The sequence below is a fragment of the Acinonyx jubatus genome, chromosome D2 (genome assembly GCF_027475565.1).
Source record: "Acinonyx jubatus isolate Ajub_Pintada_27869175 chromosome D2, VMU_Ajub_asm_v1.0, whole genome shotgun sequence".
NCBI classification, from domain to species: Eukaryota; Metazoa; Chordata; class Mammalia; order Carnivora; family Felidae; genus Acinonyx; species Acinonyx jubatus.
The window spans coordinates 84,813,027-84,834,525 of NC_069393.1; the positions used below are offsets into that span (position 1 = coordinate 84,813,027).

The following is a 21,499-nucleotide window of genomic DNA, read 5'->3' on the forward strand; positions in this document are numbered from 1 at the left end:
CTCAGCCCTGGCCTGGGCGTCCGGGGCCTGGCTCTACGCGGCCTGTCAGCCTCTCTGCTTCTCTTGGGTGCTCTCACAGGTGGGGAGCCTATGGGATTATGGGTCCTTCCCCTGAAGTCTGCGGTGAGCGCTGTGGCCCCTAACTGTGAATAGCACATGTTTGGGGACCGTGGTCACGGAGGGGTAGGGTGGCTTACGTGCTTGGGGACCAGGGGCATGAGGGGCTCTCTATCTGAGCCCTCACAGGCAGGGTGAAGACTAGACTCCGGAGCAAGCCCCCTGCAGGGTCCGGGCCCCAGCTGTCCCCATGGGACCCTGTGCAAGTTGTGTGTCCCCACTTGTCTCACGACCTGGGGCTACTAAGGGCTGCAGCCTCACGGAAGGCGTGGGCACCGGATGGCTCTGCAGAGGTGGCGTCTTCAACTAGGTCCAGCAGTATGTACTGGGCACCACGGGTGCAGGCATTTTGGGGATTTATCGTCTTGAGACTGGAGGTGATGCAGCCGGGAGGTGGGGACCGCGGCACACAGGGCCTCGAGGCTGAGTGGTGGTGAGACCTTGTCTGAGACAGCAGGGAGCAGCTGAGAGAAAGGGGTATTCTCACAGGGCTCAGGGGGCCAGAGTCTGAGAGCCCGGTGTCCCAGGGCCATGCTCCCTCCGAGGCTCCAGGGGAGGGTCCTTCCTGCCTCCTCCAGCTGCTGGGGGCTTCAGCGGTTCCCCCAGCCTCTGCCTCTGTCTTCACGTGGCTTCTCCCCCATGTCTTCTGTGACTGCCTCCAACTCCCCTCTCCTCACAAGGACACAATCCATTGGATGCCCACCCCACCCCCCCAATCCAGCATGACCTCATCCTAACTTGATTACAGCTGCCGAGACCCTGTTTCCAAATGAGGCCACACTCACGGGGTTTGGGGATCAGGACTCGAACGTATCTTCTTGGGGACACGATGGACCCACCACAGGTGTTATTGAGGACCACAGAGTGGCCAGGCCTCAGAGAGAAGCTGGAAGTCAGGGACTTACTGTCGATTTTGTCCTTATATCAGACAAACCCCTGTGAGCACTGCCCCTCTTCCTTCATTGGGGCTCATAAGCCCAGGGTTTGATGAAGGCCATAAGTGAAGGAAGAGGTCTTCGCTCTGTCATGCTTTCCCCCGACTCCCTAGGGGCTGTCATCCTACTCTGGTCTCAAATGTCTGCTCACCTGTGTTCCCTGATGTTAGCATGACATAAGAATTCTGCCACTGAAGTCTCAGTGCACGTGTGAGCAGTAATTTAGAGGTGAATGCCTGTGGACGAATTACTCCTGGATTGTGTTTCCACTCTACAGAAGGTCATTGAAGCCAGTCCAGGGGAAATAGTCCCCTCCGTGGGTGCTCTGGGGACGTTGTAACGCCGGGGGTCACGGGATTCCCTGGCCCCCGTCAGGCCCAGGCAGCCCTTTGAGAAGAAGGCAAGACTAATGCCTGCCCTTCCGCCACCAGCACATCCTGGAGCTGGAAGCCATGCTATACGACGCCTTGCAGCAGGAGGCTGGGGCCAAAGTGGCCGAGATTCTGTCGCAGGAGGAGCGCGAGAAGCTCAAGGTGGCCGTGGAGCAGTGGAAGCGTCAGGTCATGAGCGAGCTGCGCGAGCGTGATGCCCAGATCCTGCGGGAGCGCATGGAGTTGCTGCAGCTGGCACAGCAGGTGCGCCTGCAGGTGGGGGTGGGGTGCCCGAAGAAGGGGGCTGCGCGCTTCATTCCTGAAGTCCCATGGCCACGCCCTCCCGCGGCGTGTTCTCCAATAGCCTCATCTCCAACGGCCACGCCCTCCACGTTGTGCTGTCCAATAGCCACAACTCCAACAGCCACGCCCCCCAGGGCCACACCCTCACCCCGTGGCCACATCACCAATGGCCGCGCCCTCCCATGGCTATACCCCCTACAGTGTGCCTTCCAATAGCCACGTCTCCAACGGCCATGCCCTCCACGGTGTGCTGTCCAATAGCCAAGTCTCCAACGGCCACGCCCTCCCGTGGCCACACCCCCCACCCCAATGGCCACATCTCCAAAGGCCGTGCCCTCCCATGGCCAGGCACTTCACCGGGTGCTATCCAATAGCCACATCTCCAACGGCCACGCCCTCCCATGGCCACCCCCACCCCCCACCCCAATGGCCACATCGCCAACGGCCACGCTCTCCTACTGTAGGCCCTTGTGCCAGACTCCCTGTCCGGTCTGATCAGCCACCTGGGCTGTACCATCTGCTTCTATGGGTAGCACATCTCTCTCTCTTGGGACCCCTGCCTGTGAGGTCTCTACAATGACTCCTCCTTCGATGGTCAGGACCTGGTGAAGTCTTCTGGGGAGCAGCAGCTCGTGTGTTGGGGGAAGCCCCTGGCTTCTAGCTTCAGGCACTTTGGGACCTCAAGCCAATCCGTAGGTCCATTTCTAACAGAAGGTGCAGGGCCCTGGCACTCTGGGCAGCCTTGGTGTTACGGACGTGCCTCTGCTCCCCTGTGTGCGCCCTTGGGGCCTGGAAGGGGCTTTACGGGTGGGTTCTGTGTTCAAAGGCTCAACCTGTGAAGTCAGATAAACTAGTAAACCACGGTTTCCTGTGAATGTTGGTGGGTGACGTCTGACCAGAGGATCGTCAGCTATCAGAACAGTCTCTGCCAGATTCAGGGTGGTCAGTGTGGCCATTACCTGTGGACCCCTCTTGCCCATCCGACAGGCTGTAGCCAGAGTTAGGCTGCTTGTAGGGTCCAGACACGGCATCCGGTTCCAGAGTGGACACGCAAATTTGCATCCAGTCGGCCTGGTATACCACAGCGAAGACTGGGGCTTTGAGTACCGTGTCACCTTGTCGAGGAGACTCCTCCCTGGGACTGGCTTTGTGGCCTTGGTGCTGTTGCAGGGGCATCTGGGAAGGGCGTGAATCGATTCCTTGGGCTTCTAGCGTTATGGTTTACAATCTGAAATCGTAGGGGGCGGGAAGACGTCACTCTTGTTGGAGCAGAGCCACCGACTAAGAATGGCTGTGTCCAAAAGGGAAACCGAGGGGAGCAAGGCTACTCCTCTGCTCAGACACGGCCTCCAGCATTCCACGGACACAGGACAGACAGGCTCCTGGCCCCTCGCAGTAAATGAGTGCAAACCTCGAAAGGGTTTTTTGCAAGTACTTGGTTTCCCAAATACATGCTCTGATTACTGAAGATTTTTCTCTTCTTAACATTGCAGAGGATTAAAGAGTTAGAAGAGAGAATAGAAGGTCAGAAGAGGCAGATCAAGGAACTGGAGGAAAAGGTAAGACAGATGCACGTTCGGGGGCTTGTTCTGTTCACTGGGAACACAGACGGCTGATACGTGTCGTTAGCGTGCGCTCTGGGGGCTGAGGCGCGGTTGGACAGAAAGAGGCTCCAGGGCAGAGCTGGGAGCCCCGGCTCTGGGAACGCCCCCTCTGCAGTGACCCAGCCATGCCACCTGGGAGGGGCCGTGTTGCTCACGGACTCCGTGTCCCCAGCCGTAGCAGTGGGAGCTGAGCCAGCGACCTAGGGTCCTTGTGGTGCTGGTGGCTGTGTGGAGTACGTGATGCCTCCACGTTTCCCAAGTAGTTGGTCTAAAACTCAGGTTCCTGCAGGACTGGATTTTCTCTTGGAAGCAGGCCATCTGTCCAGTCCCAGTCTCTTGTTTCCGGTCCTTCGTGTCCTTGCTTCCAGGCTTAGGAACCTAAGGTCCCGGTGTGCAGTTGGTTTGGGGCCACGCAGCTTGGGGTCCCAGGGCGGATGGTCTGGCTCTTTTCCTGGACCCCCAGCCCTGCCAGGCGTGGGGTCACAGGCACTGTGTCCACTCTTGGTGACAGCCTGACTTGGCGGTCCCCAAATCAAGGTGTCTGGAGCGTGCCTGGAGAGAGCCCTGCCTCTTCCCGTGGCATCGCTTACTTTGGCGTAGTTCTTTTCCTGTGATTTAGGGATGTGTTAGCATCTCTGGGGTCACTCTGACGTTTGGTTCTTGCAGTCCGTCCCGCCTGTGGGGTAGGTCTCCCTAAAATGGCCAGCTCCCCACTGAGCGCTCAGTGAGGTGGCCGGTGGGTCCACCTCCCTGCCTTGTCCTTTCCGGGGAAAGCAGGAGGTTGGCGCTCACACGGGAGCCCCATGGGCTGCACGTCCTCAGCCTCTGCCAGAGGAGGAGCCCGCAGAGGACCCATGACCGAGGGAGGGTGTGGCCCCTCCCAGTGGCAGCCCACCCCCCTGGCCCCCCCCCCACCTCAGTGACAACGCCTGCCCCTTCCCTGGACACTTCACTGCCATCTGCCCAGTGGTCGTCACGGTAACGTGCGACCCTGCCGTGCCGGTGCCCCTGGACCGTGCAGGGTGGATGGCAGAGAGGTGCCCTGCAAACAGGGTTTGCTGCCACGTGGACGCTGACACTTAGGGAAGCTTCCAGCAGACCCCGGGGGTGCAGGGGCGCTGTGCTCAGGGCTCCAGCCTCACGGCGCGTGCAGCCTCTCCTCCAGAATAAACGTCGGTCTTCCCTTGCGTCTTAACGTGGGAGCGTTTGTCCACATTAACTACTTGGGTGTTAAATACTGGGTGTGAATTTCTCTCGTGTGGTTCCAGAGGCTCTGGACCCTCCGCCAGACCTTCTCTTGTGTCTGCATTGGCTGTCCACCCACCCCCGCCCCAGTGAGGCCCCAGTGTGACATTGGTCCGGGTGGCTGGCCCTTTACCGTTAACAGTGGGACTGCGACCAGAGTCTTATCGGGGCGCCGGGTTTGCCTGGCCCTTGGAGGGGCTCCACAAGACCCCCTCCTCGTGGTCAGCCAGCGAGGGGCCCACCGTCGGCCCCACGGAGGAGGAAGAGCCGGGGGGGGGTGGGTGAAGGAGCTCGTGTGGGGCGCGTGGGGACACTGTCCCTGTGGACCCAGGACGTCCTCACAGCCCCTCCCAGCGCCAGCCGCACACGCAGGACAGCAGCGGGGTCTGCTCCTGTGCCCGGTGGTCGGCGCGTCTTGTTCTGTGATCTCTGTGATCCGCCGTCCTTTCTCGCCAGATGCCTACAAACTCTTTTTCTCTCTCTTCCCCTCCGTCTCTGCCCTCCCCCGTTCCTTTTCAGTTTCTATTTTTGTTCTTATTTTTCTCCTTAGCTTTCATTCTGTGGTCATAGCTCGCCTGGGCCCCCTGACGTGGTGAGTATGGCATCGGCTGGTCGTGGTGTGCGAGGGTCCCGCCTGCTCCCCGGGGGCCAGCAAGGCCCGGCCCTCCAGCTGCCTCCAAGGGTCGTTTCGCAGCCACCCGGCCGCCTTGAGAGCCCGGGCTGGGATTCAGGCTCTGGCGACGTCAGAGGGCTCGAGGGCACTGCCTGTCCTGAGCAGGAGGGAGAGTGAGGACCCCTCCTGGAGCGCCTCCCCCAGGAGGGGCCGCGTGCACGGCACCCCAGGTGGGCTCCTGCTCCCCGCTTGTGGCGTTGGCAGGAAGCAGTGCTGGGGAGCACGGTTGTCTCGTGTTTCTTGTCCTTTTCCCGTGGTACGGAGCACGAGATTGGGTTACACTGGACACTCGGCCACAAGTGCCTGGGATTCCGTGACACGAGGGTCTCATCCACGGACGTGAACGCGGTCGTGCTCAGCTGTGGTGTCGTTACCGTGGCGTTAGACCAGGCCCACATACAAGGCCTGCCCGCTGCTTCCTTCCGACACAGAGGAGGACCGGAGGCAGCACTGGCCTCGCCGACCCGCTCGGCCGTCCCTGCCCTTCTGAGGGCGTCCCCAGAGGCTCCCCCTGGGGCAGCCGCATCCTGTCCCCGTCCCCCATCCCACCAGCCCCTTCCTGTCCAGAGGAGTCTCCCTGACGTGTGTCCTGCCCTTTCCTTGCAGCCCCCGGAGGAGCCAGACCCCTTTCCTCCAGCTGGACCAGAGAGCAGCCGGTGCCTGGGCCGCCAGACAAGACGCCCTGTCTCGTCCCTGAAGACCCGCGAGGATCTGGTCTCTGCGGACCCCGGCCCGTCGAGGAAGAGGGAGAAAGGGGCGCTCTGAGCACCTCTGCGTGGGCAGCTGTCCACTCTGTGAGCCAGAATTAGAACCAGTTCTTTGACTGGGGCTCCTCTGGAAGAGGCCTGGTCTTGGCTGCTGGACCCTGGGGTCTCTCCTCGGGGCGCAGCCTCCCTATCCCGGTGACAGGGATGCACGAGTTCCCTGCTGAGCAGGTGCAGAGAGCTGCTTCTGTGCAGAAGCGTCCGGCGCCCCGCGCTCCCACCTCACGGCCCCTTAATCATGCGACACGCGTCTCAGATGAATGGACACAGGCACCCCACCACGTGACACAATGAAGCCCGCGGCCAAGAGGCGACCTTCATTCGGGGAGGCCCCAGACGGGTCAAGGGGGATGTTCCGAGGATGGTTTCCCCGTGCCATGTCAGGTGGCCTAGGAGGACTCGCTTGCCGGGGTCCTGAGCACCTACTGGCTGACGCACCCCTGCCTGTCACCCGTGGGAACAGCCGTGGCTGCCGCATGCACCGTGCCATGAACCCCCGGCCTCCTAGGCCTCCCTGAGCCTCGCAGAGGAGCGCGGTGGGACCGACCAGAGGGAGACTGAGGAGCGTGGTAGTGGGAGGTGGGACAAGAGAGGGCCCAGACCCACTGCAAAGGGGCCTGGCTTTCCTGGAACGCAGAACCCCGGACACTGCGGCCCTGGGCGCCCGGCGCCACCCCAGCCCAGAGGCCCCGGGCCGAGCGGGGCCGAAGCTGCGGTGCAGATTTCCGGCCTTCTCCCTCAAGGGCAGCGCCCACCGAGGGCAGCCATGCACCCGTGGTCCCGCAGATACGAGGAGGGAACCCGAAGCGCAGGTGGTGAGCAGGTAAGCGCAGCCATTTGTCCGTGGGAGGCAGGGTTCCCTGCTGCCCATCCCTAACCGTTTGGGGCCCTCGCGGGCACTGCCATACCTCCTTCTGCTTGGTCCCGTGTGGTCCCGGCGGAGATGTGGGTTCGGTTTGCTGGGGCCTGCCCTGCTGTGGGAGCCCTGGGCATCTGTCCCGGCCAGTGGAGATGGGGAGGGGTCTCTCCACCACCCCTGGACCATAGGGTGCTCCCTGGGGGCGTCCCTGTGTGGGCTCCTCGGCGTCCCTCAATGTGGTGACCCCTGGGGGCTTCCTCGCCCAGACCCAGGACACTCCCCCCATGCATCCAAGTGTGTGCCATGGGACATCCCTGAGTTCCAGGGTGGCCTCCTCTCCTGCCAGTGGAGGGCTGTCCAAATGTGCCCCAGCCCCCACGGGTCTACTGGCCAGCCCTGGCCACCCCCACCTTCCTGCTGCCAGAAGCTTCGGTAAAGGAGAGCTTCCTACTCCACCCTGCAGAGCAGTCCCCCCCCCCCCGCCCCCCGCCTCCTGAGCCCCAGCCCCCAAGGCTCCCCTTCCCTTCGGGCAGAGTCATGCACTTGGCTGAGCTCAGGGGTCAGGACCTCACCCCTCACCTCCTCTCTGTGCCCAGCCCCCGCACCCTGCAGGCTAGGAGGCTGCTCCTCAGGGGGATCAGGCCCAGGCAGGGTGCTGCTGCACAGCTGAGCTCTCAGCCCCCAGGGGAGTTTCCTAAGTGAGGCCACTTATGTGAGGCCTGCTGAGCTGCTGGTGGAGGCTGGTGGGCCACACCCAGGGCTGCTCGGTGAGCCCTCTCCCCATCGAGGCTCCTGCTCCTCAGGTGGTGGGGCTGCAGGGGGTTCCCCAGGATGTGCACTGCTGTGTAGGGAAGGGAGCAGAAGCGGAGGCAGAGGCCGGGGCTGTGGGAGGGGGAGCGTGTGAGGTCACCACCTGCTCATCCAGAAGGGGTCCAGCAGCATGGTCTTCGTGTCATGGAGCACGTGTGGCACACATTCCTTCAAAGGGGCACATAATGGCACGTGTGGGACCCCGGGGTCCTCCAGGGGTGCATGGGCACGGCCTCGGGCCCGGAGGGTCACTCTCAGGCTTGTTCCGGAACGGAGCAGGAGCCTGCCTGGTCCCAGTCCTGCTCCCGGGACGCCCCGAGGGCTTACTTGAGCTCCAACCCAAGCATGCGCTTTGGGACCTGCAGTCCCTGGGGCTCGAGCCGCAGTTCAGAGCTGGTGCGGAAGCCCTCAGGCTGAGCACATGGTGCTCAGGAAAGTGCTGAACACGCCGCCCTTGCCTTTGACTGCTTGGCGAGGACCGTGCACGATCACAGCCTTAAAGGTCGCCCGTAGTGAGGTGACGGTGAACGCGTGCATTACAGCGGCACACGCCCCTCTGGAAACATGCTGTCCAGGGTCCCCGGAAATGCCCCACCCACATCCTTCCCCGTAGTGTGTCCCCGGTGAGCCAGCCAGTGGCTCTGTGGCCTGCCCTATGGTGTTCGCGGCAGGGTGGATCTGCCAGGCTTTGGAAGGACGCTCGGTGTCCCCAGAGCTGCGCGCGGGTCCTACCGGTAGGGAGGGCAGACACAGCTGCCCTCAGTGACCTCCAGGGCCTGGGCGGAGCTCCGGGTGCTCACCGTGGGGCATCCTTAGCTCGGGGCTGGCCGGGGCTGGAGGCAGGGGACACACCACACAGCAGCCCCCTCAAGGGGGGACAGATGGCCCTAAAGGTGTGCAGACACAGAGCTCGGAGAGAAGCAGGCCTCCTCTCCGCCCCGTCGCCCAGCCTCCCGGCTGCCTGGGCATCAGGGAGGGAGTTCTGGAATGCTCGTCAAAGTGGGAAAATGTATGAGACGGGCCTCAGGCTGGGCTGTCACAGCAGGCAGGAACAGTAGGTCTGACATCCTGATGTCCCGTGAGAGGTGGCCCCTGACGGCCGAGGCAGCCGGAGGGGCTGGGGCCACAGTGTCACCGTGAGTTTGCCCAGCCGAGTGACACGATGCCCACGCATCATGCATCCTGGGTGACATTAGCCTTTATCATCGGTGGACAACACCTCCCAGGCTCTGCACCAAAGACGTGTTGTTCGTGCCGGGTGAACGCACTGGGGAGAGGCACCTGAGACCGCAAGGGTGCTGTTTCTCCGGAAGCTTCTGGGCACGGACTTTGGCGGCGGTCAGCGGGCCTTGCCGCAGCCGTAGGATGTCGCGGTGCTGCCGCGGGCTTCCTGTGCCCCATTCCTGCTGTTTATTCCCGCTGTTCCCTTCTTTGTCCAGCGATCCGGGTCGGGATATTTATTCTGGGGGCTACAGTCCAGCGCCATCACTGCTTATCTTCCTGTCGGGTTGTCCCGGCCACTGAGCGCTCGTCCAGGCAGCTCCTGTGTCCTGTTGACGCGCCGTGTGCTGCTTGAGCACATGCCTTACTTTCTGCACATGCCTCTGTTTATTTCTGCACCTACCCACCACCTGTTTACCGTCTATCATGTGTGAATGTATGTATGTATGTATATGTCTGTCTTGTCCGTTTGTCCATCCATCCATCCATCCATCCATCATCTATCCATCATGCATCCATCCATCCATCCGTGTGCTTATCTATCATCTGTCTGTCCATCCATCCATCCATCCATCCATCCGTCTGCCTATGTATGTATGTATGTATCCCTCCATCCATCTATTCATCTATCTGCTTATCTGTCCATCTATCGTCTATCTCTTCATCATCCATCCATCAGTCTGTCTATCGCTCGTCTATTTATCTATCATCAATCATCTATCACCTGTCTGTTATAAAACCATAAGTTCATAAGGATGCCTCCAGTTCTAGGTTAACACTTCAACATCCATCCGGCCTCCCCCCATCATCTGTGACTCCTTTCTTTGGCTCTGGCTGTATACACTCTGTGTGCTCACTGGCTCAGCCCCAGCGTACACACGGAGTAGCTGCGGAATTGCTAACCTGTACAGCCTGTGAGAAACGGGTTGACCGACGAAGGTGCCTTTGTGCACAGCTCCCTGTCTCCGTAGCTTGTACTATCCAGACAAAATAGCGTTTTCCCACATAACTTAGCCCTTTTCTTTCCCACCTCTTCCCCATAGGCCTGTGCCGTCCATTTGTCCGCGGTTAGTTCATGTGTCGCGGCTTGGGTTCCATTTGGGCTTCCCCACAGAGTGGTCTGTGTTTTATTTACACGCTGTAAAGGTCACCGTGCTGTACAGATCTCTGGGCTTGGGCACGCACGTGTGCCCGCCACAATCCAATACGGGATGCTGCCACCAACTCTCAAACTCCCGCTTGTGCCCTCTGCATTCACCCCCCATCCCCCCCCCTCCACCTGTCACCCCCACCCCCACCCCCACCCCTCAGCGTCGGACCTAAGAAAACTGCCTGATTCAAAATCACAAGCGTTTGCTCCCGTGTTTCCTTCTAGAATCTTGTGGCTCGGTGTCTGGCATCATACCCGGGACTGGTTCCAAGTCCGTTTTCACACACCAGGAAGGAACCGTCTGGGTCGAAGCACGAGTTTTGCCTGTGGTGTCCCACCCCCTGCTTCTCCCCTCCCCTCTTTTGGTCAAAATCCCTCTGCTTGTCTGGTCCCAGTCCTGTCCCGCGGTCAGCCCTGTCCTGGCTGGAGTGTCCTCCCCAGCTCCGAGTCACCTCACGCCAGGAGGCGGGGACAGTGTGCTGCTAGCTGCTGTCCCCACACTGGCCGCAGCCCGCAGCCCGGTCCTCACTGGTTCCTGGGGCTGGGGGGCAGGCCTGACGTGCGTGACATTAGCTGTCAGCAGACCCGGATTTACAGCTGCCGGCGAGCAGCCTGGTGGCGGGTCCTTTATGCGCCGTGGCGTCCCCGGTGGCCCACGAAGGGTGATGGGGTCGTGCTGGAGAGGCTGCTTCTGTTCACAGCGAGCAGGAACCCTTGTGCGAAAATATCTGTAGTTTCTTCATTACAGTTCAATGGAATTTTCTTCTTCATTCATGTGTATTGTTTTATTAATAAATTTACCTTTTATGGAGCAAAAGGTAGGCTATTTTCCCTCGCAGAAGGTTCACCCAAACGCGAGCAACTAGCTTTTTGAGTCTTTTCTTCCCAGGGGTGGAGGCTGGGTTCAGAGGAGCGCTGTCCTCAGGCACCGCCTGTCCCGTCTTGGGGGCACCGAAGGGCCCTGCCCGGCACCTGCCTTGTTCCTGCAGGACCCCCGCCCCCGGGGGCAGCCAGCCCTCCAGGGGGCTTCCTCGGCCTGGGCTCCCACCCCAGGTGGTGATGAGGAGGGGTCAGAGGCTGCGGTCAGACGTGTGCCTGTCTGATGGCAGGCGACAAGCCCGTGCAGCCTCCCACTCACGTGAAGCCACAGTGTTCGTGCCACGTTTGTGTGCACAGGAGCCAGCTTGGAGGCCGCTGCCGGTGCACAGAGCTGCGTTAGTCCCGACACTGGCCCCTGCCACACTCTTGCCCCTGGTCCGGGAGTGGCCCGGTAGTCATTCTGTTTGTCCTCTGACCTCTAACCACGGACCCCCGACGCATCGCCAGCCCCTTTCCCCCGAGGTAACTGCCATCTGGGACCGGGGGCAGCGTCCCTGGGCAGAGCTTTGTGGCAGACACGTGGGTTTCTGAAAGGTATGCTTTTTGTTGTTTTGTAAGTCTTTGGAAAAGGAGGCATCACGTGTGCTTTTGGACGCACTCTTTACCCTTGCTATCCTTGCGCTAAGATTCACCCCCGCTGTGTTTTGTGTGTGACTACTGGTTGGTGCTGGGACCTCTTCCTGGCACCTGACGCACTTCTGGTGGATGCTTGGGCCTTCTTTTGTGAAGCCCGTCAGTGTGCTGACGCAGGAGCTGCCTCGGGTGTAGCCGGGCCATCCGAACGCAGCTCAGCCTCGGGAGGCACGCGGGACTCTCCTCCGGTCACGGCATTCAGAGCACACTATTTGGCTCTTCGCTTAGAATTCTGTGTTTACCTTAGGGCCTAAGGTGTTCTCTAACTTCGCTAGATTTGCCCACAGCCTCAGGCAGAAATTGAATAGCTGGCTTGAAGCCATCCGTGTCCCCTCCCCCTTTTTATCGCTCTGTCGCCTCCTCCATTCTTTCCAGCCAGCAGCGGTGATCCAAAAATGTCACCATCTCGGTGACAGCAGTGGTGGATTTTCTCACTAGCGTGACCGTGAAGCCGTTAATAAGAGATGCCGCTATTAGAGAAGTCATAGTTAGAATCCCCTCCGGGGCTGTGAGAGCGGCTGCCTGTGACCCCCATAAGAAGCAAAACCGAGACCCACTGGAGCACAGGCAGAAAGTCCTTGCGGTGCGTGAGTCTACTCACGTGCCTGTGCACTGAATGTGCGGTATGTGTGTGCATCTGTGCGTTTAGTAGTGTCTGTGTGTGTGCAGCCCTGTGCATTTGGGTGTGTGCACGTGTGTGCATTTGGGTGTGTGTGTGGATGTCTGTGCATTTGGGGGTGTGTGTGTGTGCACGTGTGTGCATTTGGGTGTGTGTCTGGATGTCTGTGCATTTGGGTGTGTGTGTGTGTACGTGTGTGCATTTGGGTGGGTGTGTGGATGTCTGCATTTGGGGGGTTGTGTGTGTGCACGTGTGTGCATTTGGGTGTATGTCTGGATGTCTGTGCATTTGGGGGTGTGTGTGTGCACGTGTGTGCATTTGGGTGTGTCTGGATGTCTGCATTTGGGGGTGTGTGTGCACGTGTGTGCATTTGGTGTGTGTCTGGATGTGCATTTGGGGGTGTGTGTGCACGTGTGTGCATTTGGGTGTGTGTGTGCATTTGGGTGTATGTGTGCACGTGTGTGCATTTGGGTGTGTGTGTGCATTTGGGTGTGTGTGTGTGCACGTGTGTGCATTTGGGTGTGTGTCTGGATGTCTGTGCATTTGGGTGTGTGTGTGTGCACGTGTGTGCATTTGGGTGTGTGTGTGTGCACGTGTGTGCATTTGGGTGTGTGTCTGGATGTCTGTGCATTTGGGTGTGTGTGTGTGCACGTGTGTGCATTTGGGTGTGTCTGGATGTCTGCATTTGGGTGTGTGTGTGCATTTGGGTGTGTCTGGATGTCTGTGCATTTGGGGTGTGTGTGTGCACGTGTGTGCATTTGGGTGTGTGGATGTCTGCATTTGGGTGTGTGTGTGTGCACGTGTGTGCATTTGGGTGTGTGTCTGGATGTCTGTGCATTCGGGTGTGTGTGTGTGTTCACATCTGTGTGTGTGTGCACGTCCGTGCAGTGTGTGTGTGTGTGTGTGTGTGTGTGTGTGTGTGCATGTCTGTGCATTTCGGGGGGGTGTCGTCAGGCAGAGGCCTGGGACCCTGTACACCCACACCAAGCAGGGAGACTGGCCACATGGAGTGCATACAGTACGTGTGTGAGGGCAGGCAGCCTTCTCTCCAAGAGGGACGGGAGGCACCGGCTTCTGAATGTCCTCTGGCCATTGCCGGAGGGCACGGCCCTGGTCCTGGTGACTTCTGGGCTGATGTGAACTGGGGGGTCCTGGGTGCTCAGGTGGTTGGAAGGCGGGGATGTGCTCATTACCAGCCCTCACTGGTCCCTGCAGCATGAACACAGCACTGGAGGTGTCCTGCCCTGCCCCCACCTCTGGAATTACCTCCCCCCCACCGCGTCCCCAAGGATGGCCCCTCACCGCAATGGTTCCCCGATAACCAGGTGTAGGGGCTTGTGGGGGGGCTGCGGAGAGGACCACGGGCGCCATCTCTCCTGTGGCCAGCCGTGGTGAACGGGGGAAGCCTGGCACCTGGGGACTGGGTGCTTCATCACCCTGCACCTGTGTCCCCGCTGTCCTGAGCCGCAGCCTTGTCTTCTCGTGTGCTAAGAGCTCAGTGGTGTGGGCTGCGGGGACACCACCCTCGGGTCAGTGAGGGCCCAGCCGGCCACAGCTGGTCGGTGCTCTGGGCTGAGGACCAGGACGCACAGCCCTGAAGCAGCCTGGTGTGGCCTTGTCTGCAATGGGCCTCGGGAGCCACAGACGTGCAGAGGCCACAGGGGCTTAGCGGGGCCGCGGGGTCCAGGTGGGAAGGCGGTGAGAGGCAGAGTGGGCTGTGGGGCTGCAGGGGCGCCTTCCCCATCAGGGTAAGGGCAGGTGGGGGATCCAGGGACCACAGTGCCCTGACGCTCGCCTCCCGAGCCAGCCGGGCCCCGCTGCCCTCGCTGCCTCCTCCGGCTCCTCCACGGACTGAATGGCCCTGGAATCTGCCCTTCTGACGAGTCCCAGGGATGCTGAGGCCACGGGCTGTGGGACCTGGGGGCCTGCTTTGAGACTGTTGAGTCCCCGATGGGGAGGAGCCTCCACAGGCACTGTTGCCCCCCCACCACCCAGGATTGGGGTCGTGAGTGGACCTCATATCTTGGCGCGGTGTTGTGCTTATTGTGGTGGCTCTGGGATTTCAATGTTCTCCGAGCCCCAGCCGCACCAGCCACGTCCGTCTGTGTGGGGTTCTGGGGGAGCTGTGGCTGCCATCAGGAAACTTGGCGACTGCTTCGGGGCCAGCAGGCTGGGTCCGGGCCCTGCTGCTGCCCTGAGTCATGCGGCCACAGCAGGTGAGGTGACCTGTGTCCACCTCGGCCTCCCTAAGCTATGGAAGGTTAGTCCGGAAATGCGTTGTTCTGGCCGGGTTCCCCGGAGAGACAGAGCCGGTAGAACATACGTGTCTCTATCCCGCCTGTCATAGAGAGGGGATTCTTGCAAGGAATTGGAGGCTGAGAAGTCCACAGACCCAGGAGGGCCGCCTGTGTGTCTGCAGCCCGAGGCCGAAGGTCCGAGAACCGGGAGAGCCGACGGTACAGATTCCTGTGCAGGACTGTGGCCGGGAAGAGGCCGACCTCCTAGCTCACGGTCGGGGAGAGGTTTCCCTCTTCTTCAGCCTTGTTGTTCTATTCAGGCCTTCGACTGATTGGATGAGACCCACCTGCATTGGGGCCGGCGGTCTGCTTTCCTCTGCCTGTCGCTTCAAATGCTAACCTCACCCGGGAGCACCCACATGGACTCACCCAGGATAATGTTGGCAAACGTCTGGGTCCCCCGAGGCCCATCAAGGTCACGCGTGAACTTCACCATAGCATTCAAGGGTCCTGGGGCACGTCCTCACCTGTGGCCTGCTGTGTGAAGCGGCCGCTGCCTTTCTTACATGTTTACTAAGCAGCCCCGGAGTGAGAGCCGGAGGAGGGCCCGGAGCAGGGCGCAGTGTGGGTGTGGATGAATCCGGAGGGGAGGACCGGCCCAGCCCCCGTGTGGGCCCCGCGGGGCTGCGCTGTGGGGCCAGGGAGGGCGGGCAGGGCACCATCCGCAGGGCGAGTGGGATGGCCCTGCAGGACCCGGGAGCCCGGAAGCTTAGCTGGGTCTGGGTGAGGCCAGATGTTTCTTGATGTTTCCCCCAAACCAGAGCTTTGGGGAAGAAAGACCTTAGCCCCAAACAGTTTGGCCGATTTCTTTCTTTCTGGTTTGACAACGTTTGGCTACACTTTTCCAGACAAACAGAGCTTACGTGGAAAGGCAGTTTTTAGCCTATAAGCGGATGCTATGTGTGTGTGCGCGCACGTGTGCGTGTGCGTGCGCGCGCGGGTCATCTGGGTCTGCGGCACAGGAAGTAGGGGCGGGTTTGGGTTTGGGGGCAGAGAGGGAGGATTGGGCTGCAGGGGGTTCTCCCGGCGGAGGGCACCCACCCTGTGTGGGGCCGAGTTTCCTTGTCTCGTGTGCGTTTCTGGAAACCCCAGTGAGGCGCGGGCCTGGGGCTTTCCCTCGGCGCCCACCATCTGCCGTTGGCTCCGAGAGCAGTGGGCTTCTCCGGCCCCAGGAAGCCGCCGTCTCCTTTGCCAAGAGCTTTCTGTTTCGCAACAGTCGAGATCCCGGTGAGAATTCCCGGCAAACACAGATGGCAGGAGCCTGTTCCTCGCGCTCTGTTTTGACATTAATCAGATGCTGTTTCCTGATCCCATTTGCATGTGTTCCCAGTGGGCGTCACCCGTGGGGGTCCCGCTTCTGCAGCCGTTAGCGAGGCTGACGTCTTGCGCCCGTTGGGCCGGTGCCCACGTGGAAATGCCCTGCCGCCCCCGGCGGGGTGATGGTCCAGCCTGTCACCCTCTTGTCCTCGCCCTCTTCTGTTCATTTTGGTACTTAGGAAGTGAAGGCTGTTTGTGACTCTGCCGATCAGCTTACTCCTGTATCTTGTCCCTGGGCTTCAGTGCAGCCCAGTATGAAAATTGTGTCATAGCCTCTCCCTTCGGAAGGAAGGGCGGGCTGTGATGCTTGGTGCCCACCCTTGTCAGGACATCACCTCATCACAGGGCAGTCGTGTGCCCCACAGCCTCCACCCCCTGGGCTCTGAGCTGGTTGGGGTCTCACCCGCCCCACCGTGTGCCACAAGCCCCTCCGGTGTCCCACGTCTCTCCTGTCTCACCGTGCTAACCCATGTTACCATCAGTGTACTGGGCTCTTGTGATCGGTGGGGAGCTGCCCACGGCAGAAGTGTCCCCGACTTGCTCACTGCACAGTCCCCAGTGTGGCCCCAACATATACTCAGGCAGGGCCTGGCCCCAAGACACACACAAACGAATGGCTGCCGCATGAACCACCAAGTAAGTGAGCAGATGTCTCGTGGAGGCTGGGCACGGTGTCTGATTCGTCTTACGGCCTCATAGTCGACCTCGGTCCCCGGAAGTGGGAAGCAGTGTGTTCTGGGGGTCTCCAAGGATGCCCCTGTTCTCAGTGAATCACTGGGGTTCTCGGGGCCCAGCACACAGTGGTGCCCTGGCTAAGGTTCATTTCGGCAACATAGTCAGGAAACGTGGCTGGATCTGGAGGGATCCATAAGCAGATTTCATGGGCTCTCTGCCTCCTGTGGGGACCACACAGAGCACCCCCTTCCCCAGTGGTGAAGACGTGGCCATCCGTGTGCACTGTCCGTCTCCCCAGAGAAGTCCCTTTGACGCTCAGAGTTCAGGTGTTCTGTTGAGGCTGCTCGTTTGGGGAGCCCACCCCTGCGCCGAAGTGTCAGGCCCTTAGAAGGAAACAGGTGTTTGCCATAAATCACATCATTTGTGCAAACGGTCAAGGCCACTCCACCAGCACAACCTTATGGCTCAGGGAGCGTCTCAAAAGCGGGCTCCCAGATGCCGGTCAAGGGCTGACCTCGCAAGCGGGCCCTCCTACCCACAGCAGTCTCGGCTCCTGCCGCAGACGCACTGGAGGCTCTGGACCAGCACCGGGCCAGGGGTTTGGGGGGGCGAAGAGCCCATGGGGCCGTGAGACCAAGGTCACACCCAGCGGGTGATCTCACCCTCACCTGCCTCGTGTCTTTTGTGGCTTCAACCTGGACGAGCTCATGGGCTGGCTGTGAGGACAGTCCGGAAGTCAGGCCCGTGGTCAGAACAGGGAGGGATCAGGAACACCTTGTCCCCCAGAGGAGATGGGACTGGGAGGCAGAAGGCCCTTGGGAAGCCTGGAATCCTGAAGCAGAACCATGCCTCTGCGTGTGCGTGTATGTGCCCACGCACGTGCGTGTGCCCCTGAGTGTGGGGGCGGAGTGTTGCAGTCACGGACGAGGACAGAAAGCCCCCCCACCCTTCTGGACACAGTGGCAGTGAACAGAGTGTGTTAGCAAAGTCAGGCAGGACTGGCTCCGGGAAGAGGGTCCCGCGACCACAGGCAACCAGATGCCATTGTCCTGTTCCTCCACTTTGGGGACTGACTTTTTAGGACTCTGCACGTCATTCTCAACAAGGTGTCTTCTGTGTTTGCAGGTGTGAGATGCATGCCACAGGCAGTTACCGGCATAGCTCAAGGGAAGCAGTGCTGTGGTTGGGGGGCGGACGCTGGCGGGCAGGTGGTCAGGGCCCCTGGCCCCGGTCAGCCTGGGGTGTGACCTGAGGGAGCCCCTCTAAGCTCAGAACTTCAGACTTCAGTCTGCAAGGTGAAAAGGCCAGGCTGGCCCTTTCACATCTCACATCCTAGAAACAGATGATTCGAGGGGAACCTACTTAGAAATGGATCCGGTTAATGTCACAAAGAACAGTGCTTCATTTCCACGGCCCTGAGATTCACGCATAATGTGTGCCACGTGGGCAGGAAGTGTGTGTGATTCCCCCCGGCTTCCTTTGCCTTGTGCGTTGAGGGGAGGGGTCTTCCTACTAGAAGGTGAAAAACCCCAAACGCACAGAACCCTCTGCAGCCTCTCCTAGCCTGGGAACGTGCGGGCCCAGGGTCCCCCCAGTGGGTGTCCGCGCCCCTCACCACCTCTCACCCCATTGATGCCGGTGCTGCCCCCGCCCCGCGGCTGATGTGGGGCCCACTCTCCTTGTGCAGAGAGGAGACCTGTTCCAAACATAAAAACGTAAAAGGTAGTGAAGAAATGGAACCTAACAGAGGCCCACTTTCTAAGTAATGAGAAGAAATGGAAGTCGGGCGGAAGCGTGGGCATCTGCCCGGGGCGTTTCGAGGCAGGTCCGAGGCCACGTCTGCACACGGCTTTGTGGGGCACCCGGACGCGTCTCTGCGGCTCCCGCACCAGCCACTGGAGTCCCGACTGCGCAGTGCGGAGCCCGTGCCCCGGGCATCTCTCTGCCCCTTCCCACCGCCAGTGTAACCTCAGAGTGCCTCGGATGGCTCACGCTAGAATAAAGCTGTTGTTTTCCCTCTTTTCCAGGGAGGAAACAGCACGTCGATGAAGCTCCTTTGAAGCTTCCGTTCCTGCCTAGTGCTCTGGCCGCAGCCCAGGAACGTCTTCCAGCACTCGGAGCCAGCCCGACTCATGGGTGGAAGAGGCTCTTCCATCGACCCCACACCCTTGCTGGCCTGATGAGGTTGTCACTCCCAGGGCTGAATTCGCAAGGTGTGTGTGTGTGTGCGCGCGCGTGCATGTGCGTGAGCCTCTGTGTGTGCGCACGTGCATGCTCAACAAGGAGACAAGATTTGGGCTCTTTTGAGGCACCTGGAAGTTTACGTGCTGCGTAGTGACACCTGCAGCCGGGTGAGAGTGCGGCAAACACCGCGTGAGAGAAAAGCAGACTGTGTTTCCGAGGAGCGGAAGGGAGGGGTGACTGTGTTGTCTGCAAGTGTCAGGTTCATCTCATATTTGCGTTGGAAGACGTGTCCAAGTCTGGCACAGATGACTGGCACCAGGCAGGGCTTGATTCCCTGGGAGAAATCGGGAGGAGGCTTACGGGATCAGACAGAGACGCTCTTCTCTAGTGGGTGCAGGGTTTCTGCTGGGCAGCGTACTTACTATTAGTCAGACTTGTCCCGGGACACGCATCCTTTCTGTTGTCATTAACTCACGGTTACTTATTCACTTGGATGAGATCCAGGGTGAATCCGCTGCTTCTCTGGCTGAGCCTGATGTTGGGGTTTGAGGACCAAGTCTGAAAGCTTGTTTCATTCTCCATGACTAGTGTTGCCTCGTTCTAATGGCCGCATCCCCTGGATACATTTGATGTGCCCAGAACCGAATGGCAAACGGTAGTCTTGAGCTAATAAACGCCTCTGTGGAGCTACGGATGAACTCCCAGATTGGGGCTGGGTGGAAGGTGTGAGGCAGGCGTCCAGAAACTCTGTAGCGGCAAGCCCTGGGGGTGCTGCCGCCTCTGGTGTGGCCCCGCCCGCCCCAGTGGGTCCTGCCCAGGGATGGCAGCTGTGCGGGATGGCCGTTCAGGATCTAGCCACGTGCAGTTGAGACCCAACTTCGCCCGTGTTTATTTGGATCATCCCGATTTTGCATTTGTCTGGAGCACTTCATATTCCCGCCGCACACGTGCCAGACATTCTTAACCATGGCTTTGTAGTTTCAAAAAGGGCAAACTAGGCAGGACAGAGAAGCATGTAGATGCGTACCAATGCCTATGAGGTTGTTTACATGTAAAAGGATGTAGCGAAAATGGCCCCGTGAATGTTTTTAATAATATCCCGTGTACCGAACCACATTTGTATCCTTGCCGTGTTCCTGAAAGTCCCCATTGAGTCCCAATGTTAGTTCTCTTTAGATGTCATTGTTTTTATTCGTGTATCCTGGGCACCTTCTTTTCACCTGATTACGAAATCCAGCATTTCAGGACTGGGTTTTGCCAACAACAGAAAACAGGCGGGGGGTGGGGGGAGGCAAAAGTGGATATGAGCATTTGTCCCTGCTTCCCGCTAGTCCAGTGAGCATCTGAAGAATTCAAGCGTTTTAAAATAATGTGCTCTTTCTAAATCCTAGAGGATACCTTTTATGCTAAACCAGTGGGCTGGATTGAATTTGCTGAAAGTATCTGTGCCCTGTTGTCGCAAACCTCCTCAAACAGGAGAAGGGTGGGTGAATGCCACTCTCTCGTGGAACAAGGGGAGGGGTCAGAAGTTGCCAGAAATGTTTACTGTGCAACCAGGACGTGGACGTGCTGACAGTATAACAGCATCAATGCAATCCCGCTGTGTACACAACACCCAGAACCGCACAGATGTTTTCGTTGGTCTGAACTGGAAATCGACGTGAATCGCAGCCCCCTGGCTGACATGGACGTGTGTGTGCACCGCATTTCCACGGTCTAGAGTCCCGCTGCTGAAGGACTGTGCTCTTCCTTAAAGTGCTCTGCCCCTGCAGAACCTGTAGCCTACAGGACACCCCGCGTGCCTTACACGGCTGTGCATACCACCCTGGTTGTCAGGAAGGAGGGTGTGCGGGAGCGGGTTTGGAGGCACTGTGACATCCGTCTACATTTACCATCACCCCATCACTGAAACCTTAAGGTGGATTGTGTGTTTTAACACAGAAATGGATTTATATTTAGGCTCAGGAAAATCAAGTTGTAAATATATGTATCAAATCATATATTTGTTTACTGTATTTTAAAAAGCTTTATTGTACATTTATGCAAAAATGAGTTCGGACTTGTTTGATCATTTGGCATTATGCCAGCCAGTATGTGTTCTCTTACTAACCACATTCTAAACATGATATTCTTCTGTTCAGTGCTAAACAGTATTCACAGGCCTAAAATAGGTGCCTATGGTGGTCAAGTACAAAATTTTACACTTATTTTTGTATTGTGATTCCTATGATGCATACCAGAGAATTTTTACTCATTTGTAAATTATTGTACAGTTTTAATAAAAAATGTTTTAAATCTTAGAATATCAAAGTTACCCTCTTCCCACGGCATTAAAGTTTGGGCATATTGGCAGTGCTAGCCACTTCTGTGTCCCGTGTCCGTTCTCTGAAGGCAGTGCCACGTTCCACGCCGGGAAGGGAGCCTGGCCCTCCTGCGCACGGAGGAGCCAGACGTCTTACCTGCAGCCTTACCCTACCTCGTGGAGAATCACCTGGAAGACAGGCTCTGAAATCAGAGGTACCGGGCAGCACCGGGCTGAGGTTGGCCACCAGGGAGGCTTCTTCATGTAGCTGCTTATCAAGTGAGAACCAGAAGAGAAAATGTAAAAAGCTTAGGAAAGTAAGAGAATTTCTTCGAATGAATGAGACTTGGCAACAGGTTTCACTTGCAGATGGCTTCACACAGGTGAGTAGAGGCTGGTTTTACTAATCACCCTGGGGGTGGGGTGGTGGTGTGGAAGCCAGAGATGTGGCAGGGGTGGGACAGGTGCTGATCTGGCTCTGTGGAAATGCTCCTGCCACACCAGCACGAGTGTCCTCGAGGTGACTCTCATGTCCAAACGT

At 59.0% G+C, this 21,499-nt stretch overlaps 1 protein-coding gene across 25 annotated transcripts in view; it reads left to right on the forward strand.

Moving 5' to 3' along the window:
- JAKMIP3 (Janus kinase and microtubule interacting protein 3) overlaps window positions 1-21,018 on the forward strand; it is a 111,990-nt gene extending 90,972 nt beyond the window's left edge. For 14 of the 25 annotated variants that reach the window (XM_053207964.1, XM_053207971.1, XM_053207965.1 and 11 more), the window contains 5 exons: window positions 1,484-1,687; window positions 3,220-3,285; window positions 5,126-5,167; window positions 5,855-6,835; window positions 18,500-21,018. In XM_053207964.1, the coding sequence (XP_053063939.1) occupies window positions 1,484-1,687; window positions 3,220-3,285; window positions 5,126-5,167; window positions 5,855-6,013 (471 nt within the window). In that variant the 3' untranslated portion in view covers window positions 6,014-6,835; window positions 18,500-21,018. Of the gene's footprint in view, window positions 1-1,483; window positions 1,688-3,219; window positions 3,286-5,094; window positions 5,168-5,854; window positions 6,836-18,499 lie in introns of those variants that run through there. The other 11 variants (XM_053207973.1, XM_053207975.1, XM_053207974.1 and 8 more) reach the window with 2 other exon arrangements.
- The last annotated feature ends 481 nt before the right edge of the window (window positions 21,019-21,499 follow it).